Consider the following 22,274-nt stretch of genomic DNA (forward strand, 5'->3'; position numbering starts at 1 on the left):
CGGCCAGCCCGGGCCAGCACGGTCCTCCCAGCAAACCCCACCGAGCACCCGCACAACGTGGAGCAAAGAGCCGCTGGGAAGCTGTGCCCAGGGAGCTGGTGAGATGCTGAGGGCAGGATTGGCCCTGTGAGGCGGCTCGGTGTGGTACAGGTGGGGAAAGGGAAGCATGAGCACACGGTGCTGCAGCCTCTCAGCTTTTCCTTCCAGGGCTGTGTCAGTGCTGGGCCCCTCACTCACTGCCACAGGGACACTGAGGGGCTGCAGCGTGGCCAGAGCCGGGCACTGAGCTGGGGAAGGGGCTGGAGCACAAGGGGCTGGGGAGGGGCTGAGGGAATGGGGGTGTTGAGCCTGGAGAAGAGGAGGCTGAGGGCAGCCAGCAGCACTCTCTGACACTCCCTGCCAGGAGGCTGCAGGGAGCTGGGGGTCGGGTTTTGCCCCCTAGTAACAAGAGGAAACAGCTCCAGTTGGCCCAGGGGAGGTTGAGGCTGGAGCTGAGGCAGAACTGTTTCCCTGAGAGGGGTGTGAGCCCCTGTGCCAGGCTGCCCAGGGAGCTGGGGGAGTGCCCAGCCCTGGAGGGATCCCAAAGGCGTGGAGCTGAGGTGCTGAGGGGTCAGTGGTGCTGGGCAGGGTGAGGGGAGGGCTGGGACTGCAGCAGCTTCAAGGGCTTTGCCAACTGAAACTACTCTATGGGTGCTTTCCCGAGTCAGGACCTGCAGGTGTGTGCCCTTTTCAAAAGCAAACCCACACACACAGCTCAGTGCATCCCTGCCACAGCTCTGCTCTCCCTGTGACTGCAGTGCTGTCCAAGCAATGGGGCAGCAGCAGCAAGGATGCCTTCCATGCCTTCAGTTTGAGAGATAAAACAGCCATGTCCCACTCCTTCCCCAGGTCAGGTTGCTATTGTAGCTCCCAGTGCCACTGGAAGTTGAGTCCTGAAATGGGGCCGGTACTTTAATAGGGGCCTGTTTGAAAGGAGCCTCATTGTGGGTTTATTATAGAGCCTGATGAATAAAAAAAGAGGAAGAGAAGAAAAAGGAGCAAGAAAAGGGCTGGTTCTGGCAGCAGCAGGCTCAGGTGCTGGGCTCCAGGGCTGCCTCTGGCAGACAATAGGGATGGGAACAATTGCCTTGGCACCAGGAGCGTAACAGATCCTCGCCTTTAATGTTCCCCATCTAATGCAGGGCGGAGGGGAAGAGAGGGAATGGCTTTGGGATGAGAAATGCCAGCTTGGAGGAACTAAACAGACCAGCTGGGAAGCCATGAGTTGTTTTTGGGGAGCACCACAGGGGTTTATCTCACAAGCACTGAAGCCTTAAACCACCTGTAACTCCAGGGGCATGGCTGTGCTCACCTTGCCTTAAAGCCAGGCACGAGGGCTGCGAGCGTCAGGCTGGCGTCAGCTTTTCTTGCTCCATCCCTACTCCCCAACAGCACGTCCTGCAATTCTCCCCAGGGCTGTGCCACCCTTCCTGCCTGCCAGCTGATCCTATCTGCCCGTTTGTGTTGCACCACAACAGCTCCAGAGGCTGGGGAAGCTGAGACACAGGCAAACCCTCAGCCTTGCCTGGCACTGCAGCAGCTCGGGGAGCGCTGGTGAGATGCTGAGACCTCCCTGGCACACGGAACCTCTTCCCCTGTGCCACAGCATCCTCACCCCATGCCACAGTGTGACTGCCTCAGGGCTAATCCTGCCTGCTTTGAGGCTAATCTTGCCCCCTTGGCTTGAGGCTGATCCTACCCCAGAGCTCCCACAGAAGGACAACTGTGAGACAGTGGCTCAGATTTTTGGGCTGACCTTGTCCCAGCCTGCCCAGGGCAGCACTGGAGGCTCTTGGAGCTTTTCCCTTCCTCTCCCTCCCCAGTTTAAGCCATCAGTGGAGGGCTTAGAGTTACACACTCCTCCCTTCAGGAGCCCACCACAGTACCCAGACATCCCAAAACAAACCCACTGGCCTCATGGCCTCATCCTGCCAACCACAGCCTCAGAGAACTGACCCAACCAAGGGAGAAACCCAAGGAGGAAACACCACAGAGCAGTGCCAGTGAGAGCCAGGGCGGCACGCTGCCAGCCACGTGCAGCATTCGCAGCCCCCAGCACCCCTGAGACACAGAAAGGGAGGAGGGAAGAGGCAAAAATAAAGACACACACACAGACATTTTCTTCTCCTAAGCAGGGGCCTGAGGAATCCCGGCTGGCCAGTGGGACAGACAATAGCCCATCTCCTGCCAGACGAGCGGGACGCTTTCCTGCCAGACTTGGAATGTCCTTTCGGGGCCCTTTTCAGCCGTTTCCGCCCGATGTGCCTTCACACATCAAAGAATGGATGGTTTCCTCTGCTGTGCCCAGGCAGGGATGGCCAGGGGACAGCCTAGGGGGAAGTTCATGGGGCTGCCAGCCTTCCCTGGGGATGCAGAGCATCCCCTGACCGGGGGTTATTCCCTGGGAAGGCTTTGCCACCCCCATCCTGGGATGGAGAAGGGATTGCTGCCACGCTGGAGGTGAAATAGGGCACACAGTGTAAGAGCACGGGGTTTAAGGTGGGTACTGAATGTGTTCAGCCCCAGAGATGCTGTCACCATGTGAGAGCCACAGCCCTCCATGTCCCTGCCAGACAGCAGCCCCTCGGTGTGAGTGTCCCAGCCACACACCCCCCGCTGCCCCCTTGACCCAGAGCTGCAGCAAAGGAAACAACGCTGTGTTTTTGGGGGGGGTGGGGAGAGGGGAGGAAGCACCAGCCAACACTCTGCACATCCTCAGACAACCCCCAGTTCTCAACATCTTACCTGGCAGCGGTGCTCCCGTGGAAAGCCACAAGCTCCATCTGCCCAGAAGGCTGCCGAGAGCTCCAGGGGCCAGAAAAGCTGCAAAAGCAATGCCAAGAAGGGAGGGCTTTGGTAGGTTTGGGGAGGGTAAAGGCCCAGGGGGCAGCAATAAGAGCCTGGCAAAGCACAGAACTGGGCAGCAGGCTGGTACCTGCATGGTCAGACCTGCCCCAGGCAGGATGGTGCCCAAGTGAACTTGCTGGGAACGTCCTGCCCAGCAGTTGCTTCACCATCCCACCCCCAACCTCCAACCGCCCCTTCTCCATCCTGGCAAGGCTCAGGAAAAGCTCTGGCATCAACAGGAGCTGGGATTTCCCACTGTCCACACCAAAACAGAGCAGTGTTGGTCCAACCTCCATCCACCATCAGTCCCCTGGAGGCCTTTCCCCTCCCCACCGAAGGACAACGGCCCCCGGAAACGTCTGAGCGGGGTCAGAGCCAAGCGGTGACGCCACGGTGAGAGCATCAGCGTCACGGAAAGCCCCGGCAACGGAAGGATGTGCCACCTCAAGCACCCCTCTTCCACTCAGGTCTCCTCTATCCCCTCTCCAGCCAGGTGTGGGACTCCCCTCCTCATGCCTTTCGTGAGGGTTGATCTCCCCCTTTGCCTTTGGATCAGTTCCTGGTGCTGCAGCCTCAGCAAAGCCACGTTATGGCTCTTTTTTTGGGGGGGGGGAACATTAGTTCTCCATCTGCTGAGATGAAAAGCAGCAGCTCCAGGTCTCCTGTTACCACACAGCACTTGGAGATTTAACCCTACAGCAATGCCAACCAGCTAGCATGGCAGTTACTCTATTCATAAACACACCCTCTCCCCACAACCTGCCTTCTTCAAAGGCCTCCAGCCCATGCCCAGGGCTAATGAAATGCATATCTCTGATACATGGCAGCAGAGAAACTCTTCAGAGGTTCAGGGGGGAAAGAAACTCAGTCCTGCTGTTCAGCACTTGAGGGGAGAGAGAGGGGAAATAAGCCTTATCAGTCACAAAACCCACTTAAGGGAATGGGTGCAACACAGGGAGGAAAAGGTGGATCTGCTTCTGCAGGGGGTTGGGCTGGATGATCTCTAAAGGTCCCTTCAATTCTGTGATCCTATGAGAAGATGAATTCTCAGGCTGTGGGAGAAGGGGATCTGGGCTCCATCCATGGCCCAGGCTCCCTGGGAGATCCCAGCTCTGCACACGATGTCTCAGGGCACTGGTTGCTGCTGGTGTGAGCACTAAGCTGCAGCAGAGGACAGCTCTGTCCTCAGAGGCTCAGCTCCTGCTCCCCTGAGTCTCATGGAATAACCCCACTTGCCAAAATGCAACTCATTCCCTGCCCAGCCCCTGCTGTGGGACAGAGGGACCCCAGCCTGGCTGCAGGTGGGAAGGGGAAAATGAAGCCTCCTGAGCCAAGCAGAGCACATTCCCCATGGGGACAAGGGGCTGTCTGATCCAGCCCGGCACACAGCTCATCTGGGCCACATCCCATCCCCCTGCTGCCCCCTCTTACTAACATTTTCCAGCTCACCACTCACTCTGGTTTCACAGAAGCTTCTGAAGGAGGGTTTATCACCTTGCCCTGGTTTCTTACAAGATGGCAGAGGGACACATCACTGCGAGAGGCTTTCCTGTTGCAGCGTACAGGGTTACTCAGCCTCTCGCTGCCTCCAGCACCAGGGCTCTGCTGGGCACCCTTCCTCCAGCACCCAGCCATGCCTCCACAACCCCAGCTCCAGAGAGTGAGCCTGCCTGGCACTGGATACAGACAAAAACCAGCCAGTGGTTTGATAACTATCCAAATGATGCAACCAGCAGTCAGATCCTTCCCTGGGTGTAAACCAGCACAAGCCCAACACCTTCAGAGCCACGACCCCAACACGTTCTGCCTTTACTGAGATGAGCAATGGGATGGTTTTAAAGGGGAGGGGGGGAAAATTCAACTCAAGCTCAGGTGGAACTTCCTGACCATGAGATTTATGAGGCTGGGAATGATCTCATCAGGGAAGTGGAGGAAACTCCGTGGCGCTGGGATGATTTAAAACCCTGCAAAGCCCCGAGGGAAAAGGCACAGAAACAATCCCAGCACAGCCCACGTGATGGCTGGAGACTGCTCTGGTCATTCCCAGCTCCTGGCCTCAAGATTAAACAGGCTGCAGCATGCTCTGGGGGTTATTTTTTTGTCTACAACTTAATAAGAAGTTAGGGAAGGGGCTGGAGCACGAGGGTGCTGGGGAGGGGCTGAGGGAGTGAACGACAGTAATGAAGCAATGAATGACAGGACATGAGGCAATGGGCTGCAGTTGCCCCAGGGGAGGTTGAGGTTGGAGCTGAGGCAGAACTGTTTCCCTGAGAGGGGTGTGAGCCCCTGTGCCAGGCTGCCCAGGGAGCTGGGGGAGTGCCCAGCCCTGAAGGGATCCCAAAGCCATGGAGCTGAGGTGCTGAGGGGTCAGTGCTGGGCTGGGCAGGGTGAGGGGAGGGCTGGGACTGCAGCAGCTTTAAGGGGCTTTGCCAACCAAAATGATTCAAAGACATAAATTATTGCAGTGTGTCCAGCTCTGCAGGCAGGTGGGTGTCTTGTTCAGGGGAGTTTCTGGGGTTGGAAGCAGGGGCAGGAGTGCAGAGGTGCTGGTGGGAGAAGGGAAGCTCAGCTGAGTCTGGGACAGGCAGGGAGAAGTGCTGAATGAGCCTCCCCTTCCCTGCAGATCTGAACACTCCAGGGGAAAGCAAAACTCCCCACAACCTTAATACTTTCAGAGACCCCTTTCTTCTTGCACCCCTCTCCCCTGCCCTTCCTCTCCTCCCTGCATGACAATCCAGTGAAGCCCAGAAACCCCACAGAGCATTCACAGGAGCAGCACGAGCAGGGAGCAGCTCTGGACAGTTACTTTCCTTCCTTCTGTTTTGTGTATCAGAAGTAGTTCTTAACACAAAGTTCCTCCTTTAAATCCACTGTCTGGATGCAAGAAGAAAACCTGCCTGGCTTGTGGGTGCTGAGCCTTCACAGCCAGCACCGAGGCAACTGGATTGGGCCCAAGGTCCAGTGGGGAATGTCCTTGGGGCTGCTCTCAACCCCACTCCCACCACCCCAGCACAGCCTCAGCTCCTTCCTCAGCATCTCCCCGCTCCCCAAATGACCCAATTTGCCAAACTGTGGCAAAGAAACACCAAATAATCAGCAAACCCAGAGCTGAAAACAAAGCAAGGTCCAGCCCTGTAGCAGGAGAGAGCAGCAGAGAGCCAGGAGGCAGAGGATGGAGCCAACTCACCCAGCCCCGCTGTGTGTCTGCACCTCTCCCTCCTTCCCTTGGCACTTTCTGTCCTCCTCTCACCCAAAAGCAGCCCCGGGGCTTATCAGGGAGGCCAATCTCAGTGTGGTGTTTGTGTGTGTGTGTTAATTTCCCTCACTCAGCGTTTCCAGGCAGAGCAGGAGGGCACCATTGCCTCGTAAACAATCCTTCCCTATCGCATGGCAGAGGGGGTGAAGACATCTGAGCCTTGGCCTCTCCTGCTCAGCCAGCTCCACAATGGATCTGCCCTGCAGCTCCCAGCACTGAGCTGCCCTTGCACCTCTCTGGGGTTGTGCTTTCTGAGCCCCTTTTGACAATCACCATGCCATGGGGTGAGCTCTGAGCCCCTGTTGGTTTAGAATGGAGCTGGGGAAGCTGCTGCAGTGCCAGCTCTCCCCTCACCCTGCCCAGCACAGCCCTCAGCACCTCAGCTCAACACCTTTGGGATCCCTCCAGGGCTGGGCACTCCCCCAGCTCCCTGGGCAGCCTGGCACAGGGGCTCACACCCCTCTCAGGGAACAAGTTCTTTTGGTGCAGCCTCATGGTCCATCCCCCGCTGCCCTCACTGAGCTTCTCGCGGCATTTCACACTTTCCACTACTCTCATTCTTTTCCCAGCCCCTCTACTCCCAGGGGAAGGGGGGATCCATCTCATCTTGTTTGCACTTGTGTCCCCCTTGGGTGAGGTGAGCACAGGGGCTGAGCACCAAAAGGATGCTCCCAGCCAGCCCTGCTGCCTCTCACACGTGGCACCCAACACCATGGGGCCGCTTTTCCGCCCGCAGCACCCCGGAAACCTCCGGGGTCCCTTTGCACAGGATCCTGAGCTGAGACAAACTGCTCCTTACAGCTCAGCTCTTGTGTGCTCAGACAAAGGCTCTGTGCAGCTACTTCACCCTCCCCAGCTGCTGCCCAAATTTGGGCCAGGGGGGAAGCTCCAGCTGCTGGGGCCACTTGATGCTTCAGCTACAAGAGGGGTGGCGGTTTTGCTGACATGAAGGGAACTGCCCTGCAAAGCACTGAGGCCATCTCAGCCTCCCTCTGAGAGCAAAAGCAGCCTGAAGGATGGGTGCTCAGTGCCAGCAGCTGCCCATCATCTGCCCCAGACCATCACCCCCATCCTAACAGCAACCCTGACTCTGCTCCTGCTGTGCTTTGGCTCGGAAGAGTCACGGCTGGCTGAGGCTGGATGAACACCCCCAAGGAAGATGCTTTTGGCCTTGACTTCTCCCCCTTATCAGTGTAACATGCAGCCACTTGCATGGCATTACCCCTGCTTTAGAGTGTGGATTCAAGCTCCTTCATGGCTCAAGAGGGAGGGAGCTCATCACCCTGAGATCCTGCAGCAGCAGCAATGGGGCTCCCAAGCAGCATCACCTCCCAGGGCCAGTGAGCACCTTCACTGGGCAGCTCTCACATTTGCAAGAGAGAAACTGCAGGAGGGAGGAAGGGTCTGGGCCATATTGTTCTTATCCCTGCCATGATTTTGGCTCAGAGACCCCAGGCTCTAGGGGGTGTGGGCACCCCACTACCACCCCATCCTACTGCAGGACCCAAGAAGCGGTGGCAGCGATCCTCTGATCCCCATCCCTGAGGAGCCCATGAAATCCTGCTCATACAACAGCCCCCAGCCAGGCTCCTCTCCTCTGAGAGAAGCAGAGAAATTTGGGAACAAGCCATTACTGGCCCACTGGAATCATTTTCACCACACAACAGAAACACAGCACAGATTAGGGCCAAGCTGCTGCAGGGGATATCCAGCTGCCCCCAGCGCCAGTCCCTGCAGCCCACAGCACATGCCAGCACACAAGGAGCTCTTTGTGCCCAGTGGCACCTGTCCCTCCCTCCCCATAGCCCAATTTCCCCTGGGGGGTTCCCTCCAGCGAGGGGCTTTGGCAGCTCCTGCCCCCACGTGCCACGTCCCGTGGGCTGGCACAGTTGGTGTGCCCGCCTTGGCACGCCTGCCCTGCCCTGGGCTGAGCCTCTGCAGCGGCTTCACGGGGCCCTGGCAAAGGCACACGTGGCTGCTGGGCTGGGAGCCCTGTGAGGATGGGTCAGCCTCAGCCCTGCTGAGTGAAGGAAGGAGGAGGGCTGGAAGAGGCTGTGATGGGCTGGAAACAGTCTGTAAGGAGCTGTATCAGGCTGTAAAGAGCTGTAAGGGGCCGTTAACAGGCTGTGACAGACTGTAAGGGGCTGTATCTGGCTGTGAGAGGCTGTTAACAGGCTACAACAAGCTGTAAGGGGCTGTTAACAGGCTATAAGAAGCTGTAACAGACTGCAGGGGGTTGTAATAGTCTATAAGGGGCTGTGACAGACTGTAGGGAGCTGTAACAGGCTGTAAGGGGCTGTAACAGGCTACAACAAGCTGCAAGGGGCTGTTCAAAGGCTACAAAAGCTGTAAGGGGCTGCAAGGGGCTGTTAACAGGCTATAAGAAGCTGTAACAGACTGCAGGGAGCTGTAACAGACTATTAAGGGGCTGATAACAGACTGTAAGGAGCTGGAACAGACTGCAAGGGGCTGTTAACAGGCTGCAAGGGGCTGTAGTTTCCAGGCTGAGGTGCTCACAGGCAGAGCTGTCCCTCCCCAGCACCCTCCCCTCAGTGTGTGCTCCCCAGGCCAGTTGCCAGGACAGACCCACAGACTTGAGGCGATGCAGCAGGAAGGAACCAGGTGCAGGGAGCCCAAAGGCCAATGTTGCACCTTGAAGACCCAAATCACAACCCTAAAACCTCCCCAAAAGAACAAGGCAGGCACCTCCTGCCGTGTCCCTGCTCCTGCTGCAGCCTGTCAGGTACAGATGGCTCCTCAACAGCTCCCAAAATCCCCATCACAGCAAGAAAAATGAGCAGGGAAGGTCCTGAGCAGCCGTTTCTGCCTGGGAACTGACCTGCAGGAGGGGATTTGTGGGCAGTACCCACACAGCACCGGGCAGCAGAGGCTGCTGAGGATGGCCCTGGCAGCCCTGGCTCTGGCCCTGCCCATAAATCCCCTCCTGCAGCCAGGCACACTCCTGTGCAAAGCCTCTGCCCCAGGGGACTGCCTTTCCGGCTGGGCTGCAAGGTAGAACAATAGGGCCAAGCCCTCCATTGTTCCAGACAAAAGATAAGCAGGGCTCTGGCATTCCCCTTGGCCTGGGTGGGCAGGAGGGTGGGCAGGGCTGCCACCCTGGGCCAGGGCAGAGCCTTTGCTAAACCCTTTCCCACATCAGCTCACTTTTGGCAGGTGAAGCAGAGGGGCTGCTTGGGGGGGTTGGGGAGGGGAGAGGGGGGTGACCCTCCTGCTCAGCTCAGAGCTTGCACACTGCTGCACACACACCACAGCCACACTCATCCAGCCCTGGGGGCTTTGTCCCAGCTCTGTGGGGTTTCTGAGGTGGCCTCAGGCAGTGTCCCCACTGTCAGGGCACTGGGGATGAGCTCAGCACTGAGCACTCAGCGCCCGCCCAGACACTTTCCAGACCTCTGTCCCATCTGCTCCCCACTCCCTGAGCTGCTTCTCCTCTCTGCATCCCACAGTGGGTACAAAGCACCCTGCCAGAGTGGGCTGGGGGGTGGCAGGAGGGATGTGGGTTGCCCAGTGCTTGGGGACTGGTTCCCCACTGGCCTCCCCAGCCCAGGGCTGCACCCCCCGTGCTGCCAACTCCCACCATCACCTACCTCAGCTTCTCAAACACTGGTTTTCCAGGCTCTGCACAAGGCTGCAGACAGGATTGTGCTACCAACAGCCAGCCAGACCAAGGGAGGAAGACTACAGGGGATGAGGGCAAACCCACAGCCTTGCAGACAGCCAGGCAAGAGGCGGAGGTGCCTCTTGCTGCAACAGGTACCGAGTACAGCAGCACAAACAGCCTGGTCTCTGCCAGGAAATGCCCTGTCTCTGCTGGGAAATGCAGCACAGCACTGTGCCTGGCCCTGGGGTCCCACCACCACGTCCCCTGGCCACTCTCAGCCCTGCCAGCCCCTCTGAGTCAGACCTCTTGGCTTCTGTGTCCAAAGAGCTTCCATCCCTGGCTCTCACCCTGGCAGCAGCGTGGGCTGTGGCACTGGGGGAAGGTGACAGCCCCCACCCCAGGAGCTGCTGCCTGGTGCTGGCCAATGCCATTGGCTACTTCTATCTACCTCTCCCTTCTCCTGTTAGATTCCAACTCAGCCCACCTCGTGGTAACTCCAAAGAGGATCAGATCCTCTCCCTGAGCTGGCTGCTGCCTCAACGTTCTGTTTCATTCCCTTTGCTATATTTAATTCATCATCTTCTCCTCTTTCCTCCCAGCACACAGGAGCTGCCTCCAGCCACCTTCACCAGCCTGAACTGAAAGAATAAGTGGGGCCAGCAGATCTTGGCCCAGGCTCCTGGGTGCTTGCAGGCAGCTTTAATGATGAGCCACCTTATCTCACTCCTCTCTGATAAGACACCCAGGGGGTAGGTGGTTTTGGGGTGGGGGGGGGGGGGGTGGGGAGGAGGCTGCCCAGGCTGTGCAATCACCAGCCTGCATCTTTTATAATGGTCACATGCCTGGAGCAGGCCTGGGTGGTAATGGAGCATTAAATTATGGAGAGGCAGGATTTCAACTGTTTCAGCCCCATCTGCATTCCCCAGCTGAAGGGCTGCACACAGGAGTGGGATGAGGAGACAGGGAAAGCAGCTTCCCCTCTCCCCTCCACTACCACGGTGGCAGAAGTAGCCTCGCCCTTTAAAAACAACACAGCTGAGCTAAAAGCAGCTGCAGAGCCACTCAGAGCCCAAGGTGCTGCTGGCAAGGGGCTTGGAGGGGACCAGGCTGCTTCAGCCCCTGGCTCTATCCTCCCCTTCAGCCTTGTGCCCCTGCACACTTGTCTCAGCGCTTTGCTGAGGCAGCTCCAGCCCTTGCATCCCCTGCTCCTAGTTTTGACCTCTCCATCCAAGCAGCCCAGCACCTCCCCAACCTCCCTCTCTGTCAGCACTTGGGCAGACCAAGGGCCCTTGTTCAGGGCTGGAGTGAGTCCAGCTTGGGACATGTGGTCCTGGAGCAGGTGGACAGGGAGTGGGAGGGAGGGAGGGAGGGCTTCCAGGCAGCATTTTCCAAGAGTTGCTGCCCTGCACCCTGCCAACTTTCCCTGTGCACAGAGGAGCCCACGCACTTCTCAGCCATGCCCCAGCAGCTCCCTGAGGCTCCAGCCAGGCCAAAGGCAGCCTTTACCCCAGGGAGCTCCCCAAAAAGCACAGGATGGGGTAAAGGCAGCGAGAGCTGTCGTGAGCTGCACCGATTCCCCCTTTCCACATCCTTCCCTGGGTTGAAGTGATGGAAACGAGTGAGGCATGGTACAAAACTTTAAAGTGTTACCAATCTCCCTCCCTGCAGTGCAATGAAACCAAAACCTCCATGGAGTTTGTGACAAATCCAGTAGCAGAGCCTGGGAGAGCCCAGCCCTGGCTGCTCAGGGGTGGCCACGATGCTGCGAGCGATCGATCCCCGGCCGCCAACACCCCACCCTGGGGCTGCCCCATCTTTCTGGATTCTCCCTCCTGCTGAGCTCAACTCCTCCATCAAGCCCTTTCTGCCAAAGCAGCCTGTTGTCAGCCACACAAACCGACCCAAGGGGCTGGGACCCAGCCGTAGTTTGCAGCCAGGGGCCGGGTTAGTGGCGACGGTGCGATGAGCGGCACGGCCCTGGGAGAGAACAAAAGAGGCCGTGGGGCTCTCTCCACGCTCTGCCAGGCTGTAGGGAGCAACTGCCCTGCCTGCAAGGGGATGGCTGCTTGAAAATAATACACCAAAACAACCCCCCAGAAGCATTTTCTCTTTAGGAACAGAAGCAGAGCTGGTTCCGTGAGCAGAGCTGGGAAGTCGCAGAGCGGGGCTGAGCTGACAATGGGGTGCAGCTGCCTGGGAAAAGGTTGGTGCTTTGGGAAGAAAAAAAAGCCTTTCTGCAAGTCCACATGCAGCACACAAAAGCCATCCTGACACAAAGCTGTCCTGATGCAACCCCACGGCGCAAACGCCACGCCGAGTGTTTAGGGTGGGATGAAGCTGGAGGGAACGGGGCCCTGCACACAAAGTGGGGCTTGTCCGGCACTCACGGGCTGTCCTGCTGCTCTGCCAGCCCTGAGGAGCCCTGAGCCTCCCCAAAAAGCATCTCTGTGACACCAGCCCTGCAGCAAAATCCTTCCAGGTTTGGGTTTGTGGCACAGCAGAGAGCAGCCGCGGCCGAGCACATGGGAGGGCTGAGCGCAACGGGGCTGACCCAGCTTCCCCAGCAGCACCTGAAACATCCCCCACACAGCCCCCTGTATCCCACAGGGATTTGCTCCAGCACCTCAGTTGCTCACCAGCAAACTCCCAGCCCTTGCAGCACCAGCTCCCCCTCTCCCTGGGGATGCTCTGAGCAGGGGCCGCAGCTCAAGCTGTGCTGCAACATTGCAACCCCACGAGCTGCAGGCACGCAGCCCCCCACCATCTCCCCTCCAAACCAGCCCTAAGCACTCACCTGGGCAGTGCAGAGCTCACTGCCTCTCTTCCCTCTGCCCCTGCCTCTCTTCCCCCTGTCCCTGCCCTGCTCACAGGGTGAGTAACACTCACTGCTCAGCCCCAGAGGCTCAGTTCCAGGAAGGTGACGGGCAGCCAGAGCAGCAACTGCCCTGAGGAACCCACCAGCAAAGGTAAAAATAAACCCAGTTAAAGGCTCCAGATTTACTGTGCTTCTGTGGCCCTTCCAGCACTCAGAGAAAAACCCTTCCCCTGCAGCCCATCAACACAACAAAACCCCCTCCAGCACATAACAAGTTTATGACATGCTCCATCTCCCCTCGTGCTCCATCTCCCCTCGTGCCAGGGCACCGCTGCCCCAGGGAAATGGCCATGGCAGGGACACAAGCAGCCCAGCTATTCCCTGCCCTGGGGAACATCTTGCACCCTGCCTGGGACAAAGTTTGCTCATCAGAAAGACTTTTGAAGGGGGAGCAGGATGATTTGGGTGCTCTGATTTGGTAGGGGTTAAAAAAGCAAAGCAATGTAGGCACCACCCCAAGAGCTTCGTGTGGAGAGAGGGAAAAGTGGGATCTCTCTTCTTACCTATTCCTCTGCTCCAAAGGGATTTCACCTCCTGCATGACCCAGATCAGAGTCCCCCAAATCCAGCAGCAGCTCTGGCCAGGCACAAGTGAAACAAGGGGAGAGATAAAGCTGGTGACAAAACACACACAACACAAACTGTGTCACTCCCGGAGTGGTGGAGGGAGAAAAACTTGTCTGTAGCCTGCCCAGGGTTGTCAAAGGATGGCAGCTACTTCCAACACAAAAGCCTCTGAAATCACAAGCTTCCAAACAACAACAACAACAACAAACACAGCAAGGAGTGTATCAGTGTCAGCAGAATGGATCCTGGACAGAATGAAATTGAACTGAAAGGAAATGGCATGAATTACAAACACGAGTAGGTGGCTGGAGAGGAGAGGGAGGGAGTGATACGATCTGGTGTGTGCCATGGAGGAAAATCACATTAGCTGAGCTAATGGTCCTTTTTCACCCTTCAGATCTGTTCCTCCAGATTTGCTTTTGGAAGTCAAGTGTTTCCTGTGCTGAAGGTACTTCACAAGATGTAACTGAGACCTGAACACTGTGTGGCCACGGTCTGGACGTTTCCCCGGGCTGCATCTCTCACTGGCACCAGAACCTCTGCACCAGACAGAGGTGGAAAGATGCAAAGCTCTGTGTTTATCAGCATTTCACTCAAAACCCCTCTCCCTTAGTGCTCTCTGAGCGATGCAGCTCTTGGTTTCTCTCTTCCAGCACTAACTTTGTTGGTGTTTAACTGCAGGGGTTGTGCTCCATCACCCACCTCGCTGCTCCCTCAGCTCAGCTTCACCAGAGGGGGGAAAAACCTCCCAAATAACCCTGTGGCTGCACCCCCAGCCCCATCAGCTGCTCTGGAGCAGCACTGCAGGGCTGCCAGCTAGCTGTGGGACCCCAGGGTGGGCTGTGGGACCCTACAGCACAAGACCCACTGCTGACAGAGCTCCACTGTGCAAGCAGCTTCAGCCCCCACAGCCCCCAAACCCACCCAGGACGGGTGTGACACGAGATCCCAACACACAGGCAGGACCCACCGTGGCTCCTCACACACTCTCAGGTCCCAGCAAGCAACAGTTTAACGCTGCCCCTGCTCCCAAAGCCCGTCCCCGGCTGTTCCCGGCTCGTTGCGAGCAGCCCAGCTCCCCTCGGACACACAAAGAGCCGGGAGGGGGTGCCCGGGTGAGTTTCCCCCGCGGCGGGAGCGATGCTGTCACACCGCACACAACCCCAGCAAGGCGCCTGGCACTCGGGCAGAAGCGTCCCGAACACCCCGCGGCGAGGGATGAAGGATGAGAAGCCCAAAGCTTGAGTCACGACCACCCCCAAACGGCCCCGAGCCCCCCGGAGCCGGGTCCCTGCGCCCACCCGCGGGGGCTGTCCGTGCCGTGTGTCCCCGCACAGGGAACCCCCGGAGCCGTGTCTGGGGGGGCTGCCAGCCTCCATTCCCCTCCGTGCCCCCCGCATTCCCGACCCGGAGCATCCCGGGGCTGCGTGTCCGGGGTGGGGGGATCCGCTCCCCAAAGCCCTCCCCGGGCACCGGAGAGGAACCTTCCCGAGGTGCTTGCGACGGGGGTTCGGGGGGTACCCCTCGGTAACCAGGGCAAAGCGAGGAGGGTAATGCCTCGGGATTAACCCTTTCCTGCCGGGCTCGCTCTCTCTCTGGGTGTTGCAGCGGGGGGACGCTTAAAGGAGAGTTTGCAGCCCCTAACTTTGCAGCGGGCAGGAGGCTGCGCTGAGGACGAGCCCTGCACAGCCCTTTCCCCTTTCTCCTTCTCCTCTTTCAGCGAAGAGCTTTGAGGAGGGAGGGTGCCGGGGGTGTCCTACCAGGCGGCTCCCAGCCCCGCTCGGGGCTCGGCGACCGCCAGCCGGGAGGATGCTCGTGGCCGGGCAGGACTCGGCTCTCGTGTCCCGGGCAGGGCTCTCGTGTCCCGGGGCCGTGCCGGTGACCCCGCTGGGCAGTGCCTGTGCCCCCCGAGCCCCGCCGTGCCCCCGCCCGTGCCCCCGCCGCCACTCACGGCTGCTCCGCGCTGTGCCCCCGGTGCCGCTGCCGGTGCGGGTGCCGCTGCCGGTGCGGGTGCCGGTGCGGGTGCCGCTGCCGGTGCGGGTGCCGGTGCGGGTGCTGGTGCCGGTGCGGGTGCCGGTGCGGGTGCTGGTGCTGGTACCGGTGCGGGCTCCGCCGCCGCCGCGCCCGGCTCAGGTCCGCTCCATGTCCCCAGCGCCTCCGGTGGGAGCTGCCCCGGCGCCGGGCGGAGAGAGGGAGCGAGGAGGAGGAGGAGGAGGAAGAGGGGGGTGGGGGGAGAGGAGGAGGAGGAGGAGGAGGGACAGCAATCTAGCCAGCCAGCAGCCGGCTCCGGGGCGGCCCCTCTGCCCTATCCCCTCCCCTCGGGACCCTCTGCCCAGGCGGGAGACCCACGCGTGACACTGCCCGGACGCCCGCGCTGCTCCCACCCTCTGCCTCGGTGCCGAGACACCCCCAAAGAGTGAGGCACGACGCGGAGGATACCGGAGAGTCCGGGCAGGGAGTCCCCAGCCGCGGCAAACCAAGTGTCAGACCCCCGAACCGGGCTTCGAGCCTGTGGTCCCCAGCCTGTCCCCCCTCACAGCGCCCCCATGTCTGTGCCTTCACCCAGACCACCACAACCAGCCTCAGAAACGGGGAACCAAGCTCCTGGCAGAGCCTCTGCAGCCTTCAGCTGCTGAGGAGCTCACCCCGAGCCTGCATCCAGCTCCCCACATCCAGCACCCCACATCCAGCACCCCACACCCCACATCCAGCACCTCACATCCCACATCCAGCACCTAACATCCCACACCCAGCACTTCCCACATCCAGCTCCCCACACCCCACATTCAGCTCCTCACATCCCACATCCAGCACCCCACATCCCACACCCAGCACCTCACACCCCACATCCAGCACCCCACATCCCACACCCAGCACCTCACACCCCACATCCAGCACCCCACATCCCATATCCAGCACCTCACACCCCACATCCAGCTCCCTGTGCCTTGCAGCCCACCATCAGCCCCACAGAATGCCATCACCTGCAGAACCAGAAACCCTTCAGAGGCAGCAGCAAGATGCTCCAGCTGGAGAGTGAGGGGGTTGGTTTGGACTAACAAATGTTGACAAACAAGTCTTTTTTGTGTAATGAGATCTCTAAAATGTTATGTCAACATTGCAGGAGAACTGTTTACATTCTACCAGCGACAATTCCCATTGACTCCAAGCTGGTTCCTCCCCCACACCATCGTGTTCTTCCATGGGAATTTCTCTTTCCCAAACATTGTTTCCAGCCAGTCCCAGGAGCAGAGGACAAGAGCTCAGGCTCCCAGGGCTCCCAGCTCCCCCCAGCTACCACACACTAACCAGGAACAGGGGGCTTCTGGAGGGGTTCAGCACCCATCCTCCTGTACTCACCCTGACACACAGTGTTCCCTCACCCCATCCCCAACACACAGGAGAGCACAGAGCTGGGCAGAGCCAGGCAAGGAGTTATCTGAGAGTGTTTCCCACCTGGTATTTTCACCCAGGGGATTAAACACAAAGCACAACAGTATTTAGAAGCCAAAGGCAGTGGGTGGGCTGCACCCACAGGCCCCAAAACAGAAAGGAGCTCAATGATACCTCATCCCATCTCACAGATGGAGAAACTGAGGCCTGGAGAGGACACAGCATTCCTCTGACCATGCAGCAAGTGCCAAACATGCAGCAGAGCAGGATGCAAAGGCATCAGCCACCCCCTGCATCAGCCACCACCCCCCCAGCCCCTCTGAAGGTGCCCCAGTGCCACCCCAGCAGGGGCACTGCAGGAGCCTCATGTGCCCACCAAAGCCACTGGTCCCTCTCTGTCAACTGCCAACGCTCTCACCCTCCAGCCTGGGAGAAGACCCCAGGAGGTCACATGCAGGAGACAGTTCTGGTGAGCCCCAAGCTCACAACCAGCCCACAGTGACCTCAGTGTGCTCCCAGGGCTGTGCCTGCCCCAGCAAGGCCCCTGAGCTGCCCCAGGGGCAGGAGCAGGGGGAAGGTGCAGCCTCAAACAGGACAAGGAAACAATTAACAAAGGGGCCAAGGACCAGCACAACTGAGCCAAAAAGAGGGAGTGGGAGCTTTGTTGAGGTCGTCATAGCAACAGCCAGGCCAGAGCAGCAGCCAGGGACTTTCACTTTCCTTTCCTTCCTCCTGCTCCCCAGTGGCTGTGGTGGCTGTGGTGGCTTTCCCTGTGCCTGCCATGTTGGTCACACTGTGGTCTCCTGGCTCCAGCATCACCTCCCAGATGGGGGCCAGGAGATGGTGGCCCAGCTGCTCCTCCCCAGGTGTCACTGCCCAGGCACCCACAGGTCATGCCCCATCCTGGTTCTATCTTCCTTTGAGCCTCATCAGCTCCACCTGCATCTCCTCTCCATTTTGCTGCTGGGCATCCCCAGGACCCACCAGCAATCCCCAGGAGCCACAGGGTATCCCCAGGTCCCACAGAGCATCCCCAGGACCACGGGTACAAGGTGTCAGAATGGACATGGTGGTACAGAGACAGTCCCTGTCCTTTCAGATGGGGTTACACAGGGCCCACAGCTCCTGCTCCAGCTCTCCCTACCTGGCTACACTGGGGTGAGCAACCAGGGCTGCTCCCACCTTGCAATCCCTCCCCTGGCTTTCTGCTGCCCTCAGCAGAGGGAAGCCAGGACAATGAGTGGAGAGACTAGGAAAGCTGATGGGGGCAAAGATCTCGCTGCCACCAGCACCAGGGGCACAGAGGGGAAAGGCATGGCCAGTGTTTGCCTTCCTTTTCCCAAGCCCCCCACCCTGCTGCAGAGCCTGTGGTGCTGCTGGCCCCAGGAGCTCTGTGCCTCCTGCTTTGTGCTGGCTGAGTCCTGGCCTCCCCATCGCAGGATACTGGGGACTGAGTCATGGAAATGGTTCAGACAATGGCTTGGCCCCTTTATAACTGGCCAGAGGGGGCAAAGCAGGGAGAACAAACCCAACCTTGCTTCCTGCACGGAAGCAGAGCCATTGTTTGGAAATGGGCATGTGCTTGGGTCCTCACCAGCCTGGGAAAGCTGCAAGGAGATTGCTAATGGGGAGCAAATGGGGTGAGTGCTGCCAGCTGCCCCTCATGGCTCCCACCTCAGAGAGATGTAGGGAAGATAAGGATGAAGGTGCTGCCATTTACCTGCCTTGCACACACTCTGGGGGCTCAGCTGGCCCAGGCTGGTGTGGTGGCAGCACCCTGACCCACGTGCCAGCTCAGCTCCTTCATGTACTGGAGGAGTTGAGCTCATCCAGCACCTCTCTTGCTCCTGTCTGAGCCCTCCTTTGCAGCACATGGTAGGAGAGAAGGTACTGCAGGGTATCTCACCATCACCACTGACCTCCCCAAACACACACAAGCACAGTGTTATCTTTGCCCTGGCCCTGGGGGTGCACAACACCCCATGAAGCAGCCCTGAGACTCCACAGAGCACAAGCAGAGCCAGGAGAGTGAGAGAAGCAGCTCAGGAGCCTCGACTGGGAAGATGTTGGGGTCCAAATCTTCCCCAGCTCCCCCATCCACACCTACCTCGTGCATCCCATGATACAGGTGCTGCAAGGCTGGATGTGCCTTGCCTCACAGGGAGCTGTGCCAGGCACACACACTGTGGTCTCACAGGAGCAGCCAGACATCTGCAGCTCATTAACCCCAAGCTGATATGACAATGCTAATGGAGAAGCTGAGACCCCTCTGGAATCCTGGTGATTGGGGTTGTTCCCACTTCAGCCCCTTGTATCCATCCACCAGTGTCTGGCCATGACCCATCTCCCGTGGTGCATCCCCACTTTGCTGTGGTGGCCTCGTGCCTGCTCTGTGCCTCCAGGTGCTGCCTGTCCCTGTGCCTGCCTCTGTGGCAGAGCTCCTCTGGGCTCTGCCTGCCCGGGTTTTGGAGCTCAGGGTGGGCACAAGGCTGTGCCACATGCACTGGGGGATGATGAAAGCAGCACAGCCCAAACCCTCCCTGAGCCCAAGGCTTCTCCCCCCACTCCCCACCCAACACCTCCCGGGCTCCTCACAGCCTGGGGGATGAGCTCCTGGAATTAACCTACCAATTACTTGCATTCTAAACACCCCAATTTCTCCTGGCCACTGTCAGAGGTGTTGGGGAGCTCCGTGCTGCCTTCCTGCCCGGCGCTGGCACCGCTCGGCTGCTGCAGGGACTCGGGGGCGGGGGGTGGGTGAGCAGAGTCCGCCCCCAGCCTCAGCAGCCTCTCCTCTGGGCACAGGCAAGCCGAGATGTTCCCGGCTTGCTCCATGGGGAGCGCCCTCGGAGCAGCTCGTTTCTCAGCCAACGCTCAGAGAGGAGCAAAGTAAAACCCAGCAAAGGATGCAATGGGAAAGCAAAGAGCTGGGATGGCACGGGCTGAAATCCCGGCTGAACCCCAGCTGGTGCATGAGCAGAAATACCTGAGGAGATGGAGAAATGACCGAAATGCTCCCTGTGGCAGCAACAAAACACGGTGCTGCAGCTGCAGTGCTTGGACATGGTGTTAAAATCCCGGGTCCCTCTGCTCCAGCCCCTTCCCGAGTCACCCACCAGCACCCCGGGACAGGGGAGGGGGCTTTGGGTAGAACCATCCTGCAGGCAGGACACAAGGAGCTGCCTCACAGGGAAAGGTGTGTGTGGCCAGGGCAGGTGATGGAGAACACACCCAGCACCGGGGCCACGATTTGGGTCTGGGAGAAGGGGGGTTTCAGCAAGTCCTTGTCTGTCTGCCTGAGAACCTGCCAGATTGGCACCTCCAAAGCACCCCGGGTAGAGCAGAGAGCCTGATCCAGCTCTGGCTCTGGGGAGGCTCATGCCCGACCCCAGGGTACCCCCACGAAGCTCTGTGTGCCAACAGCCCTGCCAGGGACATTCATCTCCACACGGGGATTCGATGGGGAGAGGAAACCAAGCGGGGTGGCATCTGTGTAACTGCTGAACATCGCCTCTTGTCTCTAGCCCAGGCGAGACAGGAGCCAGGGGGAGGGGCCGGGGCCGGGGCGCATCCCGCGGAGCATCCCCGGGCTGCCGGGCCAGGGGGCTGCGGCGGGGACGGTGATGCTGAGCCGGCAGAGACGCGTGGGGAGGGAGGGGAGGAGGGAGGGATGGAGGGAGGGATGGAGGGAGGGATGGCCGGACCACACAGCGGGCCGGGAGGGGGCGGCGGCCGGAGGGCAGCGCCGGAGCAAAGCCGCAGCCTCAGGCTGCTGCTGCCCGAGCCGGCGCGGAGGCACTTGGGGAGAGGGAGGGGGCGGGAGGCTGAACCCATCGCCTCCAATTAATTCAAAGGCGAAACTGGGCTCCCCGGGCTCTGGGCTCCCCGGGCTCTGGGCTCCCAGGCTCCATCGCCCTGCCCAGCCCGGCTGCAGCCTGTGCCACCCACCTCCCACGGGCCGGGACCCTCCAGCTCAGCCCCACACAGGGGCTTTTCTTGTCCTCTGCCTTTGTTTTCTAGTTAGTGCTTTTGTTCTCCCCTCTTTGGTGCTTTGTTCCAGCTTGTCCTTTGTTCCCGAGCCTTTGGTTTCTCTTCCCTTTGATGCTTTGTCGCTCCCTTCATCTTGGTGCTTTTCTTTGCCCGAGTTTTTTAAGCTGGCAGTTGTTTTCTCTCCAGCTCTGTGCTTGGCATTTTGATCCTTTCTTCTGCCTGGTCCACTCCTCGGGTCACATGGATTGTCTTCAAATCCCCATTTGTCTTGTTTTGGTGCCTGGGTTTCCCTGCCTTTATGTCCTTTCTTAAGAGACTCTCTTAGTGATTTCTTCTCTTCCTTGAGGAAAGTTTTGGGGAGGGGAGGGGGGGGAGGTCGGGGCTTAATTAATGAGTGAGTGTAATCTGGATGTGCAGCACTGCAGGACATGTGGAGCATCATTATAATTGTCATTAGGATGTTAAGGGTTAGTGAGGGTTTAAATACCAGCTAATTGCAGCAAAGAACTCCAACTTGGGGGAAAAAAAGCCCATCATCTGAGAAAGAGACAGACTTGGGTTTCACTCAGCAGGCCCTGGGAGAAGAGACAAACTCCTCACAGACAGGCAGAGGATGAGCAGAGGCAACAATGTGGTCCTTGCCCTGAGGGCTGGGTGATGGTCATTGGAATGGGCTGCCCAGAGCAAGGAGGAGCTCCCAAGAAGACCAGAGGAGCTCCCAAGAAGACCAGAGGAGCTCCCAAAAGACCAGAGAAGCTCCCAAAAGACCAGAAGAGCTCCCAAAAGACCAGAGGAGCTCCCAAGAAGACCAAAGAGCATCATCCTGCTGATGGGGGTTTTAAATGCAGAGCCTGGAGACTCCCTGGCACGGCAGAGCTGGGGGAAGGATGAGAGTGGGAGGAAGGGCAGAGCTGCTGCCCCAACAGAGAGGGTTAAAGTCCCTGGGGCTGGTGGGTTTTTGCTGCTGGCCAATGCACCCTTTGGAGCTTTGCAAAGGCTTTGGCCTGGCTGAGCTGCTGCAGGCAGGGCAGGAGTCAGACCTGGGGGCTGCTTCACCAGCAAACCACAGAGGCTTTAGGTTCAGAACAGCTCCTGCAGTCGCTCTGCACCCCGAGAGGCAGCTCAGAGCACACACTCCCCAGTGTGAGGTGAGCTGGTGGTCAGCAGGAGAGACTCACTCTCCTTAGAGCAACTTCAACACCAGACACTGCTGCTTTGCTCGGCTTTACTGCCCCAAAATATTGCCCCCACCCTTCCCCAGCACCGTGTCCTCAAGGGCTGGTGACAGGCACAACCCTGCTCGCTGCAGCACCTCTGAGACAACACATGGCTCCTGCTCACCAGGGACAAACCAACCCAGGATCCATTTTTATGAGCATCAGCCTCCCCCCACACACCCCCCCCATCCCCACCAGGCAGGTTTAAAGCAGCTGTAGCTGCACCCCAGCTGTTGAAGGGAGGAAGCAGCCAAATTAGCAACAGGATGTACCCTCAGATAACGTGATGGATATCAGAAAATGCAGCTTTTCAAGTGAGGGCTGAGCCCATCTGCCAAAACTGGGTGTCTCAGGAGATCAGCACAGATATGGGGTGTCTTTGTCTTCACAACACCCTGATTGCTCCTCTCCCAGGTCACATACAGTAAGTGGGTGATGTCCCCATGGTCTGTGGCAGCTGATGGTGGGG

The 22,274-nt window shown here is 58.9% G+C and overlaps 1 protein-coding gene across 5 annotated transcripts in view; it reads right to left on the reverse strand.

The window, feature by feature from the left end:
- The window catches only part of SOX13 (SRY-box transcription factor 13), a 39,387-nt gene that overhangs the window by 8,023 nt on the left and 9,090 nt on the right, over positions 1–22,274 (reverse strand). Inside the window, exons 1-3 of one of the 5 annotated variants that reach the window (XM_062013482.1) lie at positions 15,157–15,900; positions 13,143–13,215; positions 2,785–2,862 (exon numbers count right to left, since the gene is read on the reverse strand). In XM_062013482.1, coding sequence (XP_061869466.1) covers positions 2,785–2,822 — 38 coding nt within the window. In that variant the 5' untranslated portion in view covers positions 2,823–2,862; positions 13,143–13,215; positions 15,157–15,900. Of the gene's footprint in view, positions 1–2,784; positions 2,863–13,142; positions 13,253–15,156; positions 15,902–22,274 lie in introns of those variants that run through there. The other 4 variants (XM_062013481.1, XM_062013485.1, XM_062013483.1 and 1 more) reach the window with 4 other exon arrangements.

This window comes from Colius striatus, chromosome 22 (assembly GCF_028858725.1).
Source record: "Colius striatus isolate bColStr4 chromosome 22, bColStr4.1.hap1, whole genome shotgun sequence".
Lineage (NCBI taxonomy): Eukaryota > Metazoa > Chordata > Aves > Coliiformes > Coliidae > Colius > Colius striatus.